At 43.4% G+C, this 15,362-nt stretch overlaps 1 protein-coding gene across 6 annotated transcripts in view; it reads right to left on the minus strand.

The window, feature by feature from the left end:
- The window catches only part of LOC118391766 (myotubularin-related protein 4), a 184,755-nt gene that overhangs the window by 96,240 nt on the left and 73,153 nt on the right, over positions 1–15,362 (minus strand). For 2 of the 6 annotated variants that reach the window (XM_052457741.1, XM_052457740.1), the window contains exon 1: positions 7,952–8,686. The exons of 3 other annotated variants lie outside the window; for them this stretch is intronic. In XM_052457741.1, the coding sequence (XP_052313701.1) occupies positions 7,952–7,996 (45 nt within the window). In that variant the 5' untranslated portion in view covers positions 7,997–8,686. Of the gene's footprint in view, positions 1–7,951; positions 8,687–15,362 lie in introns of those variants that run through there. One more of the 6 variants, XM_052457745.1, reaches the window with a different exon arrangement.

Here is a 15,362-nt window from a genome sequence, read left to right on the forward strand (position 1 = left end):
GTAATTATTCGCTCCTCTGGCCTATTTATTGCCTACCTCCTCATGCCTTTTGCACACAATGTATATAGACTCTTTTTTTCTACTGTGTTATTGACTTGTTTATTGTTTACTCCATGTGTAACTCTGTGTTGTTCTCTGTTCACACTGCTATGCTTTATCTTGGCCAGGTCGCAGTTGTAAATGAGAACTTGTTCTCAACTAGCCTACCTGGTTAAATAAAGGTGAAATAAAATTTTATAAAAAAAGAGAAGTGACACAATTTCCCTAGTTAATATTGCCTGCTACCATTAATTTATTTTAACTAAATATGCAGGTTTAAAAAAATATTATTCTGTGTATTGATTTTAAGAAAAGCATTGATGTTTATGGTTAGGTACATTCGTGCAACGATTGTGCTTTTTTTGCGAATGCATTTTTGTTCAATCATCCCCTGTTTGGAGAAGTAGGCTGTGATTCGATGATAAAGTAACAGGCACCACATTGATTATATGCAATGCAGGACAAGCTAGTTAAATGAGCAATATCATCAACCATTCATTTGTATGCATTTTGAATGAGGGAAACCGGTGGATTACTGAGTCTAGCGAGCCAATGAAACTGACTTTTTTGGGATATAAAGAAGGACTTTATCGAACAAAATGACCATTTGTTATGTAGCTGGGACCCTTGTGATTGCAACCAGATGAAGGTCTTCAAAGGTAAGTTATTTTGTTTATCGCTATTTCTGACTTTCGTTATGCCTCTGCTTGGTTGGAAAATGTATGTAATACTTTCGTGTGCGCTGTCCTCAGATAATCGCATGGTGTGCTTTCGCCGTAAAGCCTTTTTGAAATCTGATAACGCGGCTGGATTAAGTTAAGCTTTTAAATGATGTATGATGTATGTATTTTCATGAATATTACAATTTCTGTCATTTAAATTTCGCGCACTGCAATTTCATCGGATGTTGTCAAGGTGAGAGGCTAGCGTCCCAATGATCCGTAAAAAGTTTTTAACTAGTGATTATGTGAAGATTGATTGTTTTTTATAATATAAGTTTAATACTAGCTAGCAACTTACCGTGGCTCCTTGCTGCACTCGCGTAACAGGTGGTCAGCCTGCCACACAGTTTCCTCAAGGAATGCAATGTAATCGGCCATAATCGGCGTGCAAAAAAGTTGATTACGGATTGTTATGAAAACTTGAAATCGGCCATGCCGATTAATTGGTCAACCTCTTGTTAGAATACCTCATGATAAGCTGTAGACCATACTATTTACCAAGAGTTTTTTAATTTATATTTTTCATAGCATTCTATTGATCACCACACATCGATACTGGCACCAAGACAGCACTCAACAAGCTAAAAATAAGCAAACAAGAAAATACACATCCAGAGGCGGTGCTCCTAGTGGCTGGTGATTTTAATGCAGGAAAACTGAAATCAGTCTTACCTCATTTCTACCAGCATGTCACCTGTGCCCCAAAAAATATAGTTCACCTTTAGTCCACACACAGGAACGCATACAAAGCTCTCCCTTTCCCTCCATTTGGCAAATCTGACGATAACTACAGTACCAGACACACCGACTCATTCCACGGTTTTTCTTTATTTTCGACATTGTAGAAAGCTAACTGAACATAACTCTTTAATTAAAGAGAGAACACTGAACAGAACTAAACAAAACAACAAAACGAACCACCCTTGTCACACCCTGACCTAACCAAATAATAAAGAAAACTAAGATAACTAAGGTCAGGGCGTGACACAGGGATTGGACTGCTGAGGACTGGGGTAAAGTCATTTTCATCCGGAAAAAAACTTGTCCACAGAAGACAAGGTGAGCACTACCATCAGTCCTGTGTTATGCGTCATGCCAATAGTAAAGCATCCTGAGACCATTCATGTGTGGGGTTGCTTCTCAGCCAAGGGAGTGGGCTCACTCACAATTTTGCCTAAGAACACAGCCATGAATAAAGAATGGTACCAACACATCCTCCGAGAGCAACTTCTCACAACTATCCAGGAAGTTTGGTGACAAACAATGCCTTTTCCAGCATGATGGAGCACTTTTCCATGAGGCAAAAGTGATAACTAAGTGGCCCGGGGAACAAAACATTGATATTCTGGGTCCATGGCCAGGAAACTCCCCAGACCTTAATCCCATTGAGAACTTGTGGTCAATCTTCAAGAGGCGGGTGGACGAACAAAAACCCTCAAATCCTGACAAACTCCAAGCATTGATTATGCAAGAATGGGCTGCTTCAGTCAGGATGTGGCCCAGAAGTTAATTGACAGCATGCCAGGGCAGATTGCAGAGGTCTTGAAAAAGAAGGGTCAACACTGCAAATATTGACTCTTTTCATCAACTTCATGTAATTGTCAATAAAAGCCTTTGACACTTATGAAATGTTTATAATTATATGTCAGTATTCCATAGTAACATCTGACAAAAATATCTAAAGTCACTGAAGCAGCAAACTTTGTGAAAATTAACTTTTGTGTCATTCTCAAAACTTTTGGCCATGAATGTACATGTACACACAAGCACTGACACACACAGGCAGAAATGTTCATTGATTCCCAAATTCCACACCAAAATGTTTTGGTTAATTTTCCCCCTTAGTTCAGTTAGTTTGGACCGGTGTGAACAACATCCACACTCAGGAGCGCACTAAACAACGCACCTTGGTTCGCTCAAAAAGGGTGGTCTCTGTCCGATTCCATTCGTACGATTGTCTAGTTCGCTGCAGGTGAGAACGCAGTCTGGACCAAACAAAATAAAATAACCACTGGCGTGCAGTAGAACTATTATTTGGTTGTTTGACGGCGAGCAGTTTCTTAAATGCATGCAGTAGCGTACCATAACTTGATATATCTGACACATTATGAGTAGCAGCGCATTCATGAGGGCATCCTATGCAGATTAGGGGGAGATAGGGGCTATAGCCTACCGGGTATTATAGGCTACTGAATATAGCCTATTTACGTTGCGGTTAGAGTGGCATTTGTGCCGTTTCCTACCGCACGTTGTTTGAAGATCAAAGTTAAAGTAATAAGGTTTGGGAAACACAAGTAATGCTGATTGATAATCAAAGAGCATTTTCCTCCAATAAACAAATTACTTGCATGAACACGTGATTTTGTTTAGGCATTTTAGTTTGTTGGACAATGTGAAACCAACTGGACCAGATAACAAAAATACTGTACAATGTTACAAATAATCAAACTCTGGTTTGAACTATAGCTCAGAATTATATGTGAAAACACCCTTATTCTGTTAAAACATGTTAAAATCATGGGGCACTGTCAGCAGATAATCCATCCATCAGATCAGCTACAGGGAGACTGCAGTGACTTCAGAGAGAATGCGGACATTCTGCTACCTGTGACCTCACGGATCAACAGGGAGAGAGCACATAGAATGAAAATTCAAATTTTAAATTCCTTGACCTCAGTTCACGTGGCCAGCCTACTTTTTATAGCTGGAACTGAATGTGCAGAAACGGAGGAAGCCTAAACTCCGAAATAATACAGGGAATGCTGAAGTACCTTAGACCCTCTAATAGGACGGTGTGATGGAGCGAGAGATGGAGAACGGTAGTGAGACTCAGGGCACCACTCATCACACGGCCCATTTGCTGCCAGGCTCTGATTGGGGACTAACCCACTAGGTACCATGCAGTCAGGGTGGCAACTGATCTGCGAGTCCTTCCAGGTGCCAGTGTTGATGGAGCAAAAGGCCAGGGGCAGAGAGACAGTACCTCCCCATTTCAAAACGTTTTCTCCCTCGTGAGCACTACTGAACACTACCCAGGACTCATCTGTTGCCAGGCTCTCATAGGGCTCACCCACTATTATTGTAACCTAGGTGCTATGCCAGTCAGGTTGCCACTTGATATATGAGCTCTCCCAGGTGCCAGAGTGGCTGATGCAGGCCAGGGGCAAAGAGAAAGAGATGCACCGCCTCCCCCAGAAGCCCTTGGCTCCAATTGCACTCCACCTGATTCACTTAGCCAACACAGAGAGGAGAGAGGGCTATAATGGTATCTGAGTTACGGAAACAAAAAACAAAACAATTACATTAGCCTTTTATAGCTCAATTTACTGACGGAAATATATTTGCAGAAGAAACAAACATGATAGTCAGAGGGAGAAGAGGAGAGATGAAAGATAGAAGGGGGGAATGGAGCATTTGACTTCAGTTAAGAGCTTTTGAATTAATTTTCTGGGGTTTGCCAAAATAAATGTAACACAAGCTAGCATATGAGTGCTAGAAATTCAACTATGGAAATTATTTTACTTAAGTGTGCCAAAAGCAAAGACTAGTGCAAGCTTGGGACATTATAAAAAACTCAGTTTTGAGCCTCCTTCAAAAGTGAAAGGTAACAAGGGAGTCTTGATACTAAATTATACAGACAGTAACTGGTGCAGCCATGAGAACAGCCAATTCAGCTGAATCACTGACAGTAAAAACACAACACAGCCAAGTGAGGTGTCCATACAGAGTTAATATATCCAGCCGTGCTCAACCTGCCAGGCCACATGACTGCACATGAAGGTGTGTGTGACAAAGTTGACATTTTGTCTGCACCCTGTAGAATTCAATATATACACTTGATGACAGACAGTGGCCGTTGTTTTGAAGCCACAGACTCCATTTTAGTACTCCCCACCACTTCTCTACAGATCCTCTCAAGCTGTCAGGTTGGATGGGGAGCGTTGCTGCACAGCTATTTTCAGGGCTCTCCAGAGATATTTGATAGGGTTCAAGTTCGGGCACAGGCTGGGCCACTCAAGGACATTCAGAGACTTGTCCCGAAGTTACTCCTGAGTTGCCTTGGCTGTGTGCTTATGGTCGTTGTCCTGTTGGAAGGTGAAACTTCACCCCAGTCTGAAGTCTAGAGTGCTCTGGCACAGGTTTTAATCAAGGATCTCTCAGTACTTTGCTCCGTTCATCTTTCCCTCGATCCTGACTAGTCTCGCAGTCCCTGCCACTGAAAAACATCTCCACAGAATGATGCTGCCACCACCATGCTTCACCATAAGGATGGTGCCAAGTTTCCTCCAGACGTGACGCTTGGCATTCAGGCCAAAGAGTTCACTCCTGGTTTCATCAGCGGAGAGAATCTTGTTTCTCATGGTCTGAGTCTTTAGGTGCCTTTTGGCAAACTCCAAGCGGGCTGTCATGTGCCTTTTACTGAGGAGTGGCTTCCGTATGGCCAATCTACAATAAAGGCCTGATTGGTAGGGGCTGCAGAGATGGTTGTCCTTCTGGAAGGTTCTCCCATCTCCACAGAGGAACACTGGAGCTCTGTCAGTGAGACCATCGGGTTCTTGGTCACCTCCCTGACTAAGGCTCTAATCCCTTGATTGCACAGTTTAGCCAGGCGGCCAGTTCTAGGAAGAGTCTTGGTGGTTCCAAACTTCTTCCATTTGAGAATGATGGAGGCCACTGTGTTCTTGGGGACCTTCAATGCTGCAGAAATGTTTTGGTACCCTTCCCCAGATCTGTGCCTCGACACAATCCTGTCTCAGAGCTCTACGGACAATTCATTCGACCTCATGGCTTGGTTTTTGCTCTGACATGCACTGTCAACTGTGGGACCTTACATAGACAGGTGTGTGCCTTCCAAATCATGTGCAATCAATTAAGTTTACCACAGGTGGGTTCCAGTCAAGTTGTAGAAACATCTCAAGGATGATCAGAAACAGGATGCACCTGAGCTCAATTGAGAGTCTCATAGCAAAGTTTCTGAATATTTATATTAATAGCGTATTTCTGTATTTTATTTTTTATAAATGAGCTAAAAACCTGTTTTCACTTTGTCATTATGGCGTATTGTGTGTAGATTGATGAGGGTAAAATGTATTTAATCCATTTTCATATAAGGCTGTAATGTTACAAAATGTGGAAAAGGGGAAAGGGGTCTGAATACTTTCCGAATACACTGTGTATATATATATATATATAGTGTCATGTGCAATCAATCAAGTATTCAGACCCCTTAATATATTAGATTACCTAAAGAATATGGACACCTGCTTGCCGAACATCTCATTCTGAAATCATGGGCATTAATATGGAGTTGGTTCCCCCTTTGCTGCTATAACAGCCTCCACTCTTCTGGGGAGGCTTTCCACTAGATATTGGAATATTGCTGTGGGGACTTGCTTCCATTCAGCCACAAGAGCATTAGTGAGATCGAGCACTGATGTTGGGGGATTAGGCCTGGCTCACAGTCGGTGTTCCAATTCATCCCAAAGGTGTTCGAAGGGGTTGAGGTCAGGGCTCTGTGCAGGCCAATCAAGTTCTTCCACACCAATCTCGACAAACCATTTCTGTATGGACCTCGCTTTGTGCATGGGGACATTGTCATGCTGAAACGGAAAGGGTCTTCCCAGAACTGTTGTCACAAAGTTGGAAGCACAGAATTGTCTAGAATGTCATTGTATACTGTAGCGTTAAGATTTCCCTTCACTGGAAGTAAGGGGCCTTGCCCGAACCATGAAAAACAGCCCCGTTGTTGCTCCTAGACGTTTCTATTTCACAATAACAGCATTTACAGTTGACCGGGGCAGCTCCAGCAGGGCAGAAATGTAACGAACTGACTTGTTGGAAAGGTAGCATCCTATGACAGTGCCACATTGAAAGTCACTGAGCTCTTCAGGCCATTCTACTACCACTGTTTGTCTATGGAGATTGCATAGCTGTGTGCTCTGTTTTATACACCTGTCAGCAACAGGTGTGGCTGAAATAGACGAATCCACTAATTTGAAGGGGTGTCCACATACTTCAGCCACGGTAAACACTGGCCCTGCTGATAAGCTTCCCTGATGTTTTCCTGAACTTTCCAATACATTTTTGATACATTTCAGTCACTCAGCCTACTGATGCAAATACACTTATTTTTTAACATTTCCTATAGGCTATTCAAGTAATTTAGAGGTGAAGGAAACGCACACCTATTTAGGCGAGGTGCTGACTAGCGGAGTGGAACACTTCGAAAAAATAAAGTAGAGACGCACGCTCTAGGAGCTCAGATGCAAAAACATTTATGTCCAATGTTTCGACAGACAAGCTGTCTTCATCGGGGTATAATGACAAACACTGCGGGATGACTAATTTACATAGTGTCAAAAGACACACAGGTGTCTGTAATCATGGCCGGGTGTGACCTGATATCATTGGTTAATTCTCATATATTAAAATAGCATACAAAAAACATAAATGGTTAGCGTACAATCATAGATACAATTTGGCTACATAAGCCTACAAACATTTACAACAGCAAAATCAAAATCAAAATAATCACAAGAATAGCTTCAGATTAGTAGTCTCCACTCTTTTCATTGGCCTATGCCATTGGTTGCATTTAAAACAGATTTTTATTGATATCAGTATGTCAGTGACAGAGTAGTCTGTCATTTTGGTCATTTGTGTGGTATAAAAAAAGTGTGTTCTTCACAATGGATGTTCTTTCTCTGTCCATAGTCTGGTCTATTTCGGGCAACACGCCTGTCTCTCCCTCGCTCCGTGCTGCTACCCATCTTAAGTGGCTCTGTCCTCGATAAGAACAGAAAAGAGAGAACCGGAACACCAACAGACTCACATACCAGACCTTCTCACATACTGTACATCAAAAGAGTACCTAATTAATTAAGTATTTTCTTTAAACTCGCCATTGGTTACTTAGCAGCTGGGCAGCGCTCATGTGCGCTGACCACTAACCCACCTCCATCCCCCGCTGACTGAAAGCCACACACACACACACAGCGCAAAACACACACAATACAGATAGAAACTTGCGCACACACACACACACACACACACACACACACACACACACACACACACACACACACACACACACACACACACACACACACACACACACACACACACACACACACACACACACACACACACACACAGAAGAGAATTTGAAAAAGGGGCTTAGAGTCACTTACAAAGCAGTTGAGCACAGAGCAGGAGACCCTTGCTGCAAGGCTCATGACGAGAAGAGGAAGCAGGGCTGTGCCCCTGAGACACACAGCCTACAGAGAAGCAGTAGCAGCAAGAAGAAGGGAGAGCCACGGGCCGGCATTACCATCCTCACCACTCCTACTCCCTCCACGCCTCCGTATTACCCCCACACTGCCCCAGGAGGTGCTATACACCCGCACCCTTAGTCCCCCCCCCTCCCCCAGCGAGGGGGATGAAAACCGAGAGAGGGTGTGCTGGTGCCTGGAAAGCCCCCCTGTTGCTCAGACCAAGTTGGGAGGAAGCGAATGATAGTCCATAAGAACACACAGAGTCCACTGAAATAGCCCACAAAGAGGAGGATGAAGGACAAGAAAGGGAGAGCAGGTGAACTGACTAGACGTGAGCGGAAAAATGAGAATGCCGTGAATGTGTGAGGAGAGAAAGAAACAGAGAGCAGGAATTGCCTGATGCTAAGCTCCACCCTCGGCATGCCATGCGCATCTCCACCCTCTCACCCAATCACGTGCTCTTGCTTCACTCTCTCTCTCCATCACATCCTCCCTACCTACCTCTTCCCTGTTTACCCTTCACCGAGATACAGCTCCTCGTACGCAGTCAGGCAGCCTCCTCAGCAACGCGTCAGAGCAGCATAGACCGTACCACACCACTGCTGGATGCTACAGCCAGCACATCACGCATCTATCTCATGCACCACACCGCAACGCAGCATATGCACTACGCATGGGTAGAGATACACACACGCACAAATAAACGATCAGAACATGTCTTCACAAGGCTATATTTAACACCTCACATTAGTGGTGGTTTTTCACAAGGGTTTGTTTCTTACATTGACACCTCTGCATCAGAAGGCACAGACACACTGGGGAGGATGGAGTCTCTCGCTGAAACAGTATCAAGCCGACTGACAGTGTGGTACGGTAGGTTGGAGCAGAACATGGAGGGAGGAGTGGAAGAGGAGTGAGACTATGCAGAGAACTCCAGTGACAGCATTCTACAGCAGAGCTGCCCCCTCCTTGCCCCCTCGCCTACCCTCCCTCTATTCTGAGTTTCTCCTTGGTGCTGTGTGCGTGCGTGCGTGCGTGCGTGTGTGTTTGTGTGTAAGCATATACAGTGTCCCCTAAGCCAGAGGGGCAAACACACTACCATGGTTGAGTCGTGACTTTGGGAGGAGCCATTCTTTTTTTACATTCTAGAGATATCTGAGCAACACTGCACACAAGAACCTGCAGTGTAAGCTACTGTACATGCATTTCAACTGTATACACATCACACACAGTTCATTAATCAAGATAACACTGCAATCAATGTATTTTTTATTTTATTCTGTATCAATAGATTACACTTCCCTACTAGTGCATTACAGCATGCCCCATTGACCTTAGACAGTAGTGCAGCCAATACTCATCCAGCCCCAGCCTTTCCATCAGTCCCATTATCACAATGGCCCATGATGTATTTATAAGATAGGAATGTACTGTATAATGTCATGTATAGTGCTGAAATCACCCTCCATTGTTGAGGATAGACAATCATATCGATTCGACACAAATCATTTGTGACTGTTCTGTAATGTCCTAAACAGACCCTGCCTGGGCTCTGGTCTATATGGATGCTGTGTCCTCTCTCTGTGATGTAACAATAGACTGGAGGGGACCCTGACTGCTAATTGGCTGTGAGTGACGGCCCATGGCAGGCAGGCAATAGCATGGATCATGACTCGCTAACAGAGAGGAGAACTCAGAACACCCAGTTAGGGGGATGGGATACATGGATATATGGATGGCTTCTGGTGCATGAGAGTTTTATTATCATAGGGTGTGTTTGTGATTTCAATCTGGAGTGCCAGAATGTGCTCTGGGTGTTTGTAAATTCAGGGCATTGTCAGATTGTCCGTTCGTAAATTCAGAGCGTTTCGCTCTGCGTTCCGAGTGCAAACTAGACGCGAGTGCTCTGAAATCGGAGAAGACAGCCAAAGTGAATTTACGAACGCACCCATAATGTACTGTATGGAACTGTGAATACAGCCACAATGTACAGTCGTAGCCAAAAGTTTTGAGAATGACACAAATATTAATTTTCACAAAGTTTGCTGCTTCAGTGGGATATTTAGATATTTTTGTCAGATGTTACTGTTATACTGAATGTTATACTGAAGTATAATTACTAGCATTTCATAAGTGTCAAAGGCTTTTCTTGACAATTTCATGAAGTTGATGCAGAGTCAATATTTGCAGTGTTGACCCTTCTTTTTCAAGATCTCTGCAATCCGCCCTAGCATGTTGTCAAATAATTTCTGGGCCACATCGTGACTGATGGCAGCCCATTCTTGCATAATCAATGCTTGGAGTTTGTCAGAATTTGTGGGTTTTTGTGGGTTTTTCCACCCGCCTCTTGAGGATTGACCACAAGTTCTCAATGGGATTAAGGTCTGGGGAGTTTCCTGGCCATGGACCCAAAATATGGATGTTTTATTCCCCGAGCCACTTAGTTTTATTCCCCAAGTCACTTTTGCCTTACGGCATGGGGCTCCATCATGCTGGAAAAGGCATTGTTTATCAGCTAACTGTTCCTGGATGGTTGGGGGAAGTTTCTCTCGGAGGATGTGTTGGTACCATTCTGTATTCATGGCTGTGTTCGTAGGCAAAATTGTGAGTGAGCCCACTCCCTTGGCTGAGAAGCAACCCCGCATATGAATGGTCTCAGGATGCTTTATTGTTGGCATGACACAGGACTGATGGTAGCGTTCACCTTGTCTTCTCCGGACAAGCTTTTTCCGGAAGCCCCAAGCAATTGGAAAGGGGATTCATCAGATAAAATTACTTTACCCCAGTCCTCAGCAGTCCAATCCCTGTACCTTTTGCAGAATATCAGTCTGTCCCTGATGTTTTTCATGGAGAGAAGTGGCTTCTTTGCTGCCCTTCTTGACACCGGGCCATCCTCCAAAAGTCTTCGCCTCACTGTGCGTGCAGATGCACTCACACCTGCCTGCTGCCATTCCTGAGCTCTGTACTGGTGGTACCCCAATCCCGCAGCTGAATCGACTTTATGAGACGGTCCTGGTGCTTGCTGAACTTTCTTGGGCGCCCTGAAGCCTTCTTCACATCATTTGAACCACTCTCCTTTAAGTGCTTGATGATCCGATAAATGGTTGATTTAGGTGCAATCTTACTGGCAGCAATGTCCTTGCCTGTGAAGCCGTTTTTGTGCAAAGCAATGATGACAGCACGTGTTTCCTTTCAGGTAACCATGATTGACAGAGGAAGAACAATGATTCCAAGCACCACCCACCTTTTGAAGCTTCCAGTGAGTTATTCAAACTCAATCAGCATGACAGAGTGATCTCCAGCCTTGTCCTCATCAACACTCACACCTGGGTTAACGAGAGAATCACTGACATGACGTCAGCTGGTCCTTTTGTGGCAGGACTGAAATGCAGTGGGGATGTTTTTGTGGGATTAAGTTCCTTTGCATGGCAAAGAGTGACTTTGCAATTAATTGCAATTCATCTGATCACTCTTCATAACATTCTGGAGTATATGCATATTGCCATCATACAAACTGAGTCAGCAGACTTTGTGAAAATGTATATTTGTGTAATTCTCAAAACTTTTGCCCACGACTGTATGTCAAACAGAGGTGCGTCAACTGGCAATGGGGACCAGATTAAACTAAAGTACCTTCTCACTGTATCACTGAATACATTATGGGGTTAGATGGTTGGGTTGTGCCTTCTTGAACATTCCCTTGGCCATATATAAAGTACCAGTCAAAAGTTTGGACACACCTACTCATTCTAGGGTTCTTCTTTATTTTTACTATTTTCTACCTTGTGGAATAATAGTGAAGACATAACAACTGTGAAATAACACATATGGAATCATGTAGTAACCAAAAAAAAGCGTTAAACAAATCAAAATATATTTTATATTTGGAATTCTTCAAAGTAGCCACCCTTCACCTTGCTGACAGCTTTGCACACTTTTGGCATTCTCTCAACCAGTTTCATGAGTTAGTCACCTGGAATGCATTTCAATTAACAGGTGTGCCTTGTTAAAAGTTAATTTGTGGAATTTATTACCTTCTTAATGCATTTGAGCTTGTGTTGTGACATGGTAGGGGTGGTACAGAGAAGATAGCCCTATTTGGTAAAAGACCAAGTCCATATTATGGCAAGAACAGCTAAAAGAGCAAAGAGAAACGACAGTCCATCATTACTTTACTTTAAACATTAAGGTCAGTCAGTGTGGAACATTTCATCAACTACAGTCACATAAAACATCAAGCGCTATGAGGAAACTGGCTCTCATGAGGACCGCCAAAGGAAAGGAAGACCCAGAGTTACCTCTGCTGCACAGGACATGTTCATTAGAGTTAACTGCACCTCAGAAATTGCAGCCCAAATAAATGCTTCATTGAGTTCAAGTAACAGACACATCTCAACATCAATGATATTTGACCAAGAAGGAGAGTGATGGAGTGCTGCATCAGATGACCTGGCCTCCACAATCACCCGAACTCAACCCCATTGAGATGGTTTGTGATGACTTGGACCGCAGAGTGAAGGAAAAACAGCCAACAAGTGCTCAGCATATGTGTGAACTCCTTCAAGACGGTTGGAAAAGCATTCCAGGTGAAGCTGTTTGAGAGAATGCCAAGAGTGTGCAATATATTTAGATTTGTTTAACACTTTTTTGGTTACTACATGATTCCATATGTGTTATTTCATAGTTTTGATGTCTTCACTATTATTCTACAATGTAGAAAATTGCAAAAATAAAGAGGAACCCTTGAATGAGTAGGTGTATCCAAACTTTTGACTGGTATTGTATGTGTGCAGCTGTGCACTTTATGTCACTGTAGCTGTGCAAATAGGGAATCATTATATGCCCTCCTGTGTTTCAATAGCGTGTTTGCTGTCACATGCGGTAAACGCATGCAGGCCTGTATGATATCTGGTAGGGTTATGCTTCGATCCCAAACGACAGCTTCTTTGTGCAAATTGGACGCAGCATCATCAGGATATGTATGCTACAAATGTTCAACATTCACCTTCTGCTACCATTTCTGTCAAATTGTATTTTCCTGACTAAATGTCATATGTTGTTTCTATGTTTTTATGCATGATATACTGCAATTATTTTTTGTGAAAAATATTTTTAAAATAAAATCTGACCCGCATTACCCATATAAGGCACAAATGAGCTAAACTAGCTACCCCGTTATTATTTGGGGATGAAGGGCAGTGGGCCAGCGCAGCCTTGCCTCCCGGATGACACCAAGACTGTCTTTGTTAAGGAGTAACGTGCCTTTACCCCTGACTACTAACATTACAAGGCCTTTCAGTATCTTGACAAGCCAACAGCAGAGTGAGACTGGAGAAATGCCAGCCCAAAACTTCTAAAGCACACCACATTGCACAACATATATGGCAGGGGTAGGCGGGACGATTTTTGTCCAAGTGGATGGTCGGGAGGAGGGGTACCCAGCTAATTTAAAGCCCTAAAAGAGATTGTATCTTACAATTTTAATGGCCTACTGGGGAACAGTGGGTTAACTGTCTTGTTCAGGGGTATAAGAGATTTTTACCTTGTCAGCTCCGGGATTCGATGCAGCAATCTTTTGGTTAGTGGCCCAACGAATCCCAGCAATCTTTCGGTTAGTGGCCCAACGAATCCCAGCAATCTTTCGGTTAGTGGCCCAACGAATCCCAGCAATCTTTCGGTTAGTGGCCCAACGCTCTAACCACTAGGCTACCTGCCGCAGGGCATGAGGCATGATGAGCCCGAGACCTCCAGCAAATGGGGCAACTTCTTAGAAAGGTCCCACTTCCACACAAAAAGAGATGTGGCATTTATTGCCAAGCTACACACGTCACTGAATCTCACCAGCCACAAAACACAAAATGAATTCATAGCCATTGTGGCTAAAAAATAAATAATTTGGGAGGTAGAGGCCAATGGCTTTTTAACTCTAATGGTTAACTAGGCACGCAGCTACAAAACAGAGGAGATGACTGTGTGCGCCCGTTACAGAAAACAAATGAAAGTTCAAGAACGGTTCATGGGCTTTCTCGACTGTTCAGAGCGGCAAACGCAGAGGCCATATACAGCCACATCAAGCAGTTCCTGCAAGAGCACAGTATTTCCAACCTACCTGTGGTTGCCCAGTGCTAAATGGAGCCGCTGTGCCATGGCTGGCAAAGTGAACGTAAACCGCGCCAGGAACATACAGCGGCAGTCTACATTCACTGCATGGCCCGCATGCTCAATCTGTTGTTGGAGGAGGCCTACACAGTTAACCGGGCAGCCTCACGGTTTTCTTCCATCTTGTGGAAAGCCTTCTTTTTTTACAGCCAGGTACTCACCATGCCCTACTGGAGATGGGTCAGGGACGGCCATCTTCCCTGTCACTTCTCCACATCAAGTGACATTGCCAAAACTATAGACCTAGAACAGCTTATCTACGCATATGATGCAAAGACCTGATGTTGGATGCTGCTCCATTAGGGTAAAAGTGTTCTTTTTGAATCACTGTTGCCATTTATAGCCGACACTGTATGCTTTGGTTTGTAACCATAAATGCTTTCAAGAACAGTGTTTCAATATTTGTTTGTTGAATTTCATGAAAGCTGCTGGACGTTGATATTCATATTATATAACTTTGATTACTTCTCAGGGTTTATTGTGTCAAAATAAAACAAATTGTCGTTGTCCACACTTTAGTGTTGCTGCATTATAGGCTCATGGAGCGCTCATGGCGTTTGTCCTTCGCATTGGTCTTGGTCTGGGTTGAACGTTGATTTTCATGAGAGAGCGGACAGGAATCCCAAGGCCATGATAATACAGTTATAAACATAATGAACAGATTATGCCAGTCATGTATAATTAACAAAAAGCCTTTCTCTGCTAAAATGTAATTCTTCATGAAATGAGTATAGGCCTAGTTTTTTTTCCCTCTTACAGTTAAGGCTCGCACACATTGCACCGAACGTAGATCTAGCTTTCGCCTGCCAATCATTCAGCAAGCATCATTTTAGGGACCACCTGCTGTAGATGTTTGACTGACGACATTTTTCACACGATTCTACATGTAAAAGTGGTGTGCAAATGACATTGAGGTGCTAAGTACTCTCGGCCAGCCAACGCTATTGGCGTCTCTGAGACCTTATACGTGACAAGAGTTCAGAATTGTTTGTTTTGTTCTTTTGTGAGAGACCAATAAAGGAATTGACGGATTTGCCTATTCTTTCCTAAACGGTAGCCGATATGCCTGTGCTATTTTGTAGCATAGCTGTGTACATTCCTGTTTGGTCTGGTCCTGCAATTTGATTGATGCACTTGATTTTATTATATTATGTACTGCACCCGATTT

Source organism: Oncorhynchus keta, chromosome 12, assembly GCF_023373465.1.
Source record: "Oncorhynchus keta strain PuntledgeMale-10-30-2019 chromosome 12, Oket_V2, whole genome shotgun sequence".
Taxonomy (NCBI): domain Eukaryota; kingdom Metazoa; phylum Chordata; class Actinopteri; order Salmoniformes; family Salmonidae; genus Oncorhynchus; species Oncorhynchus keta.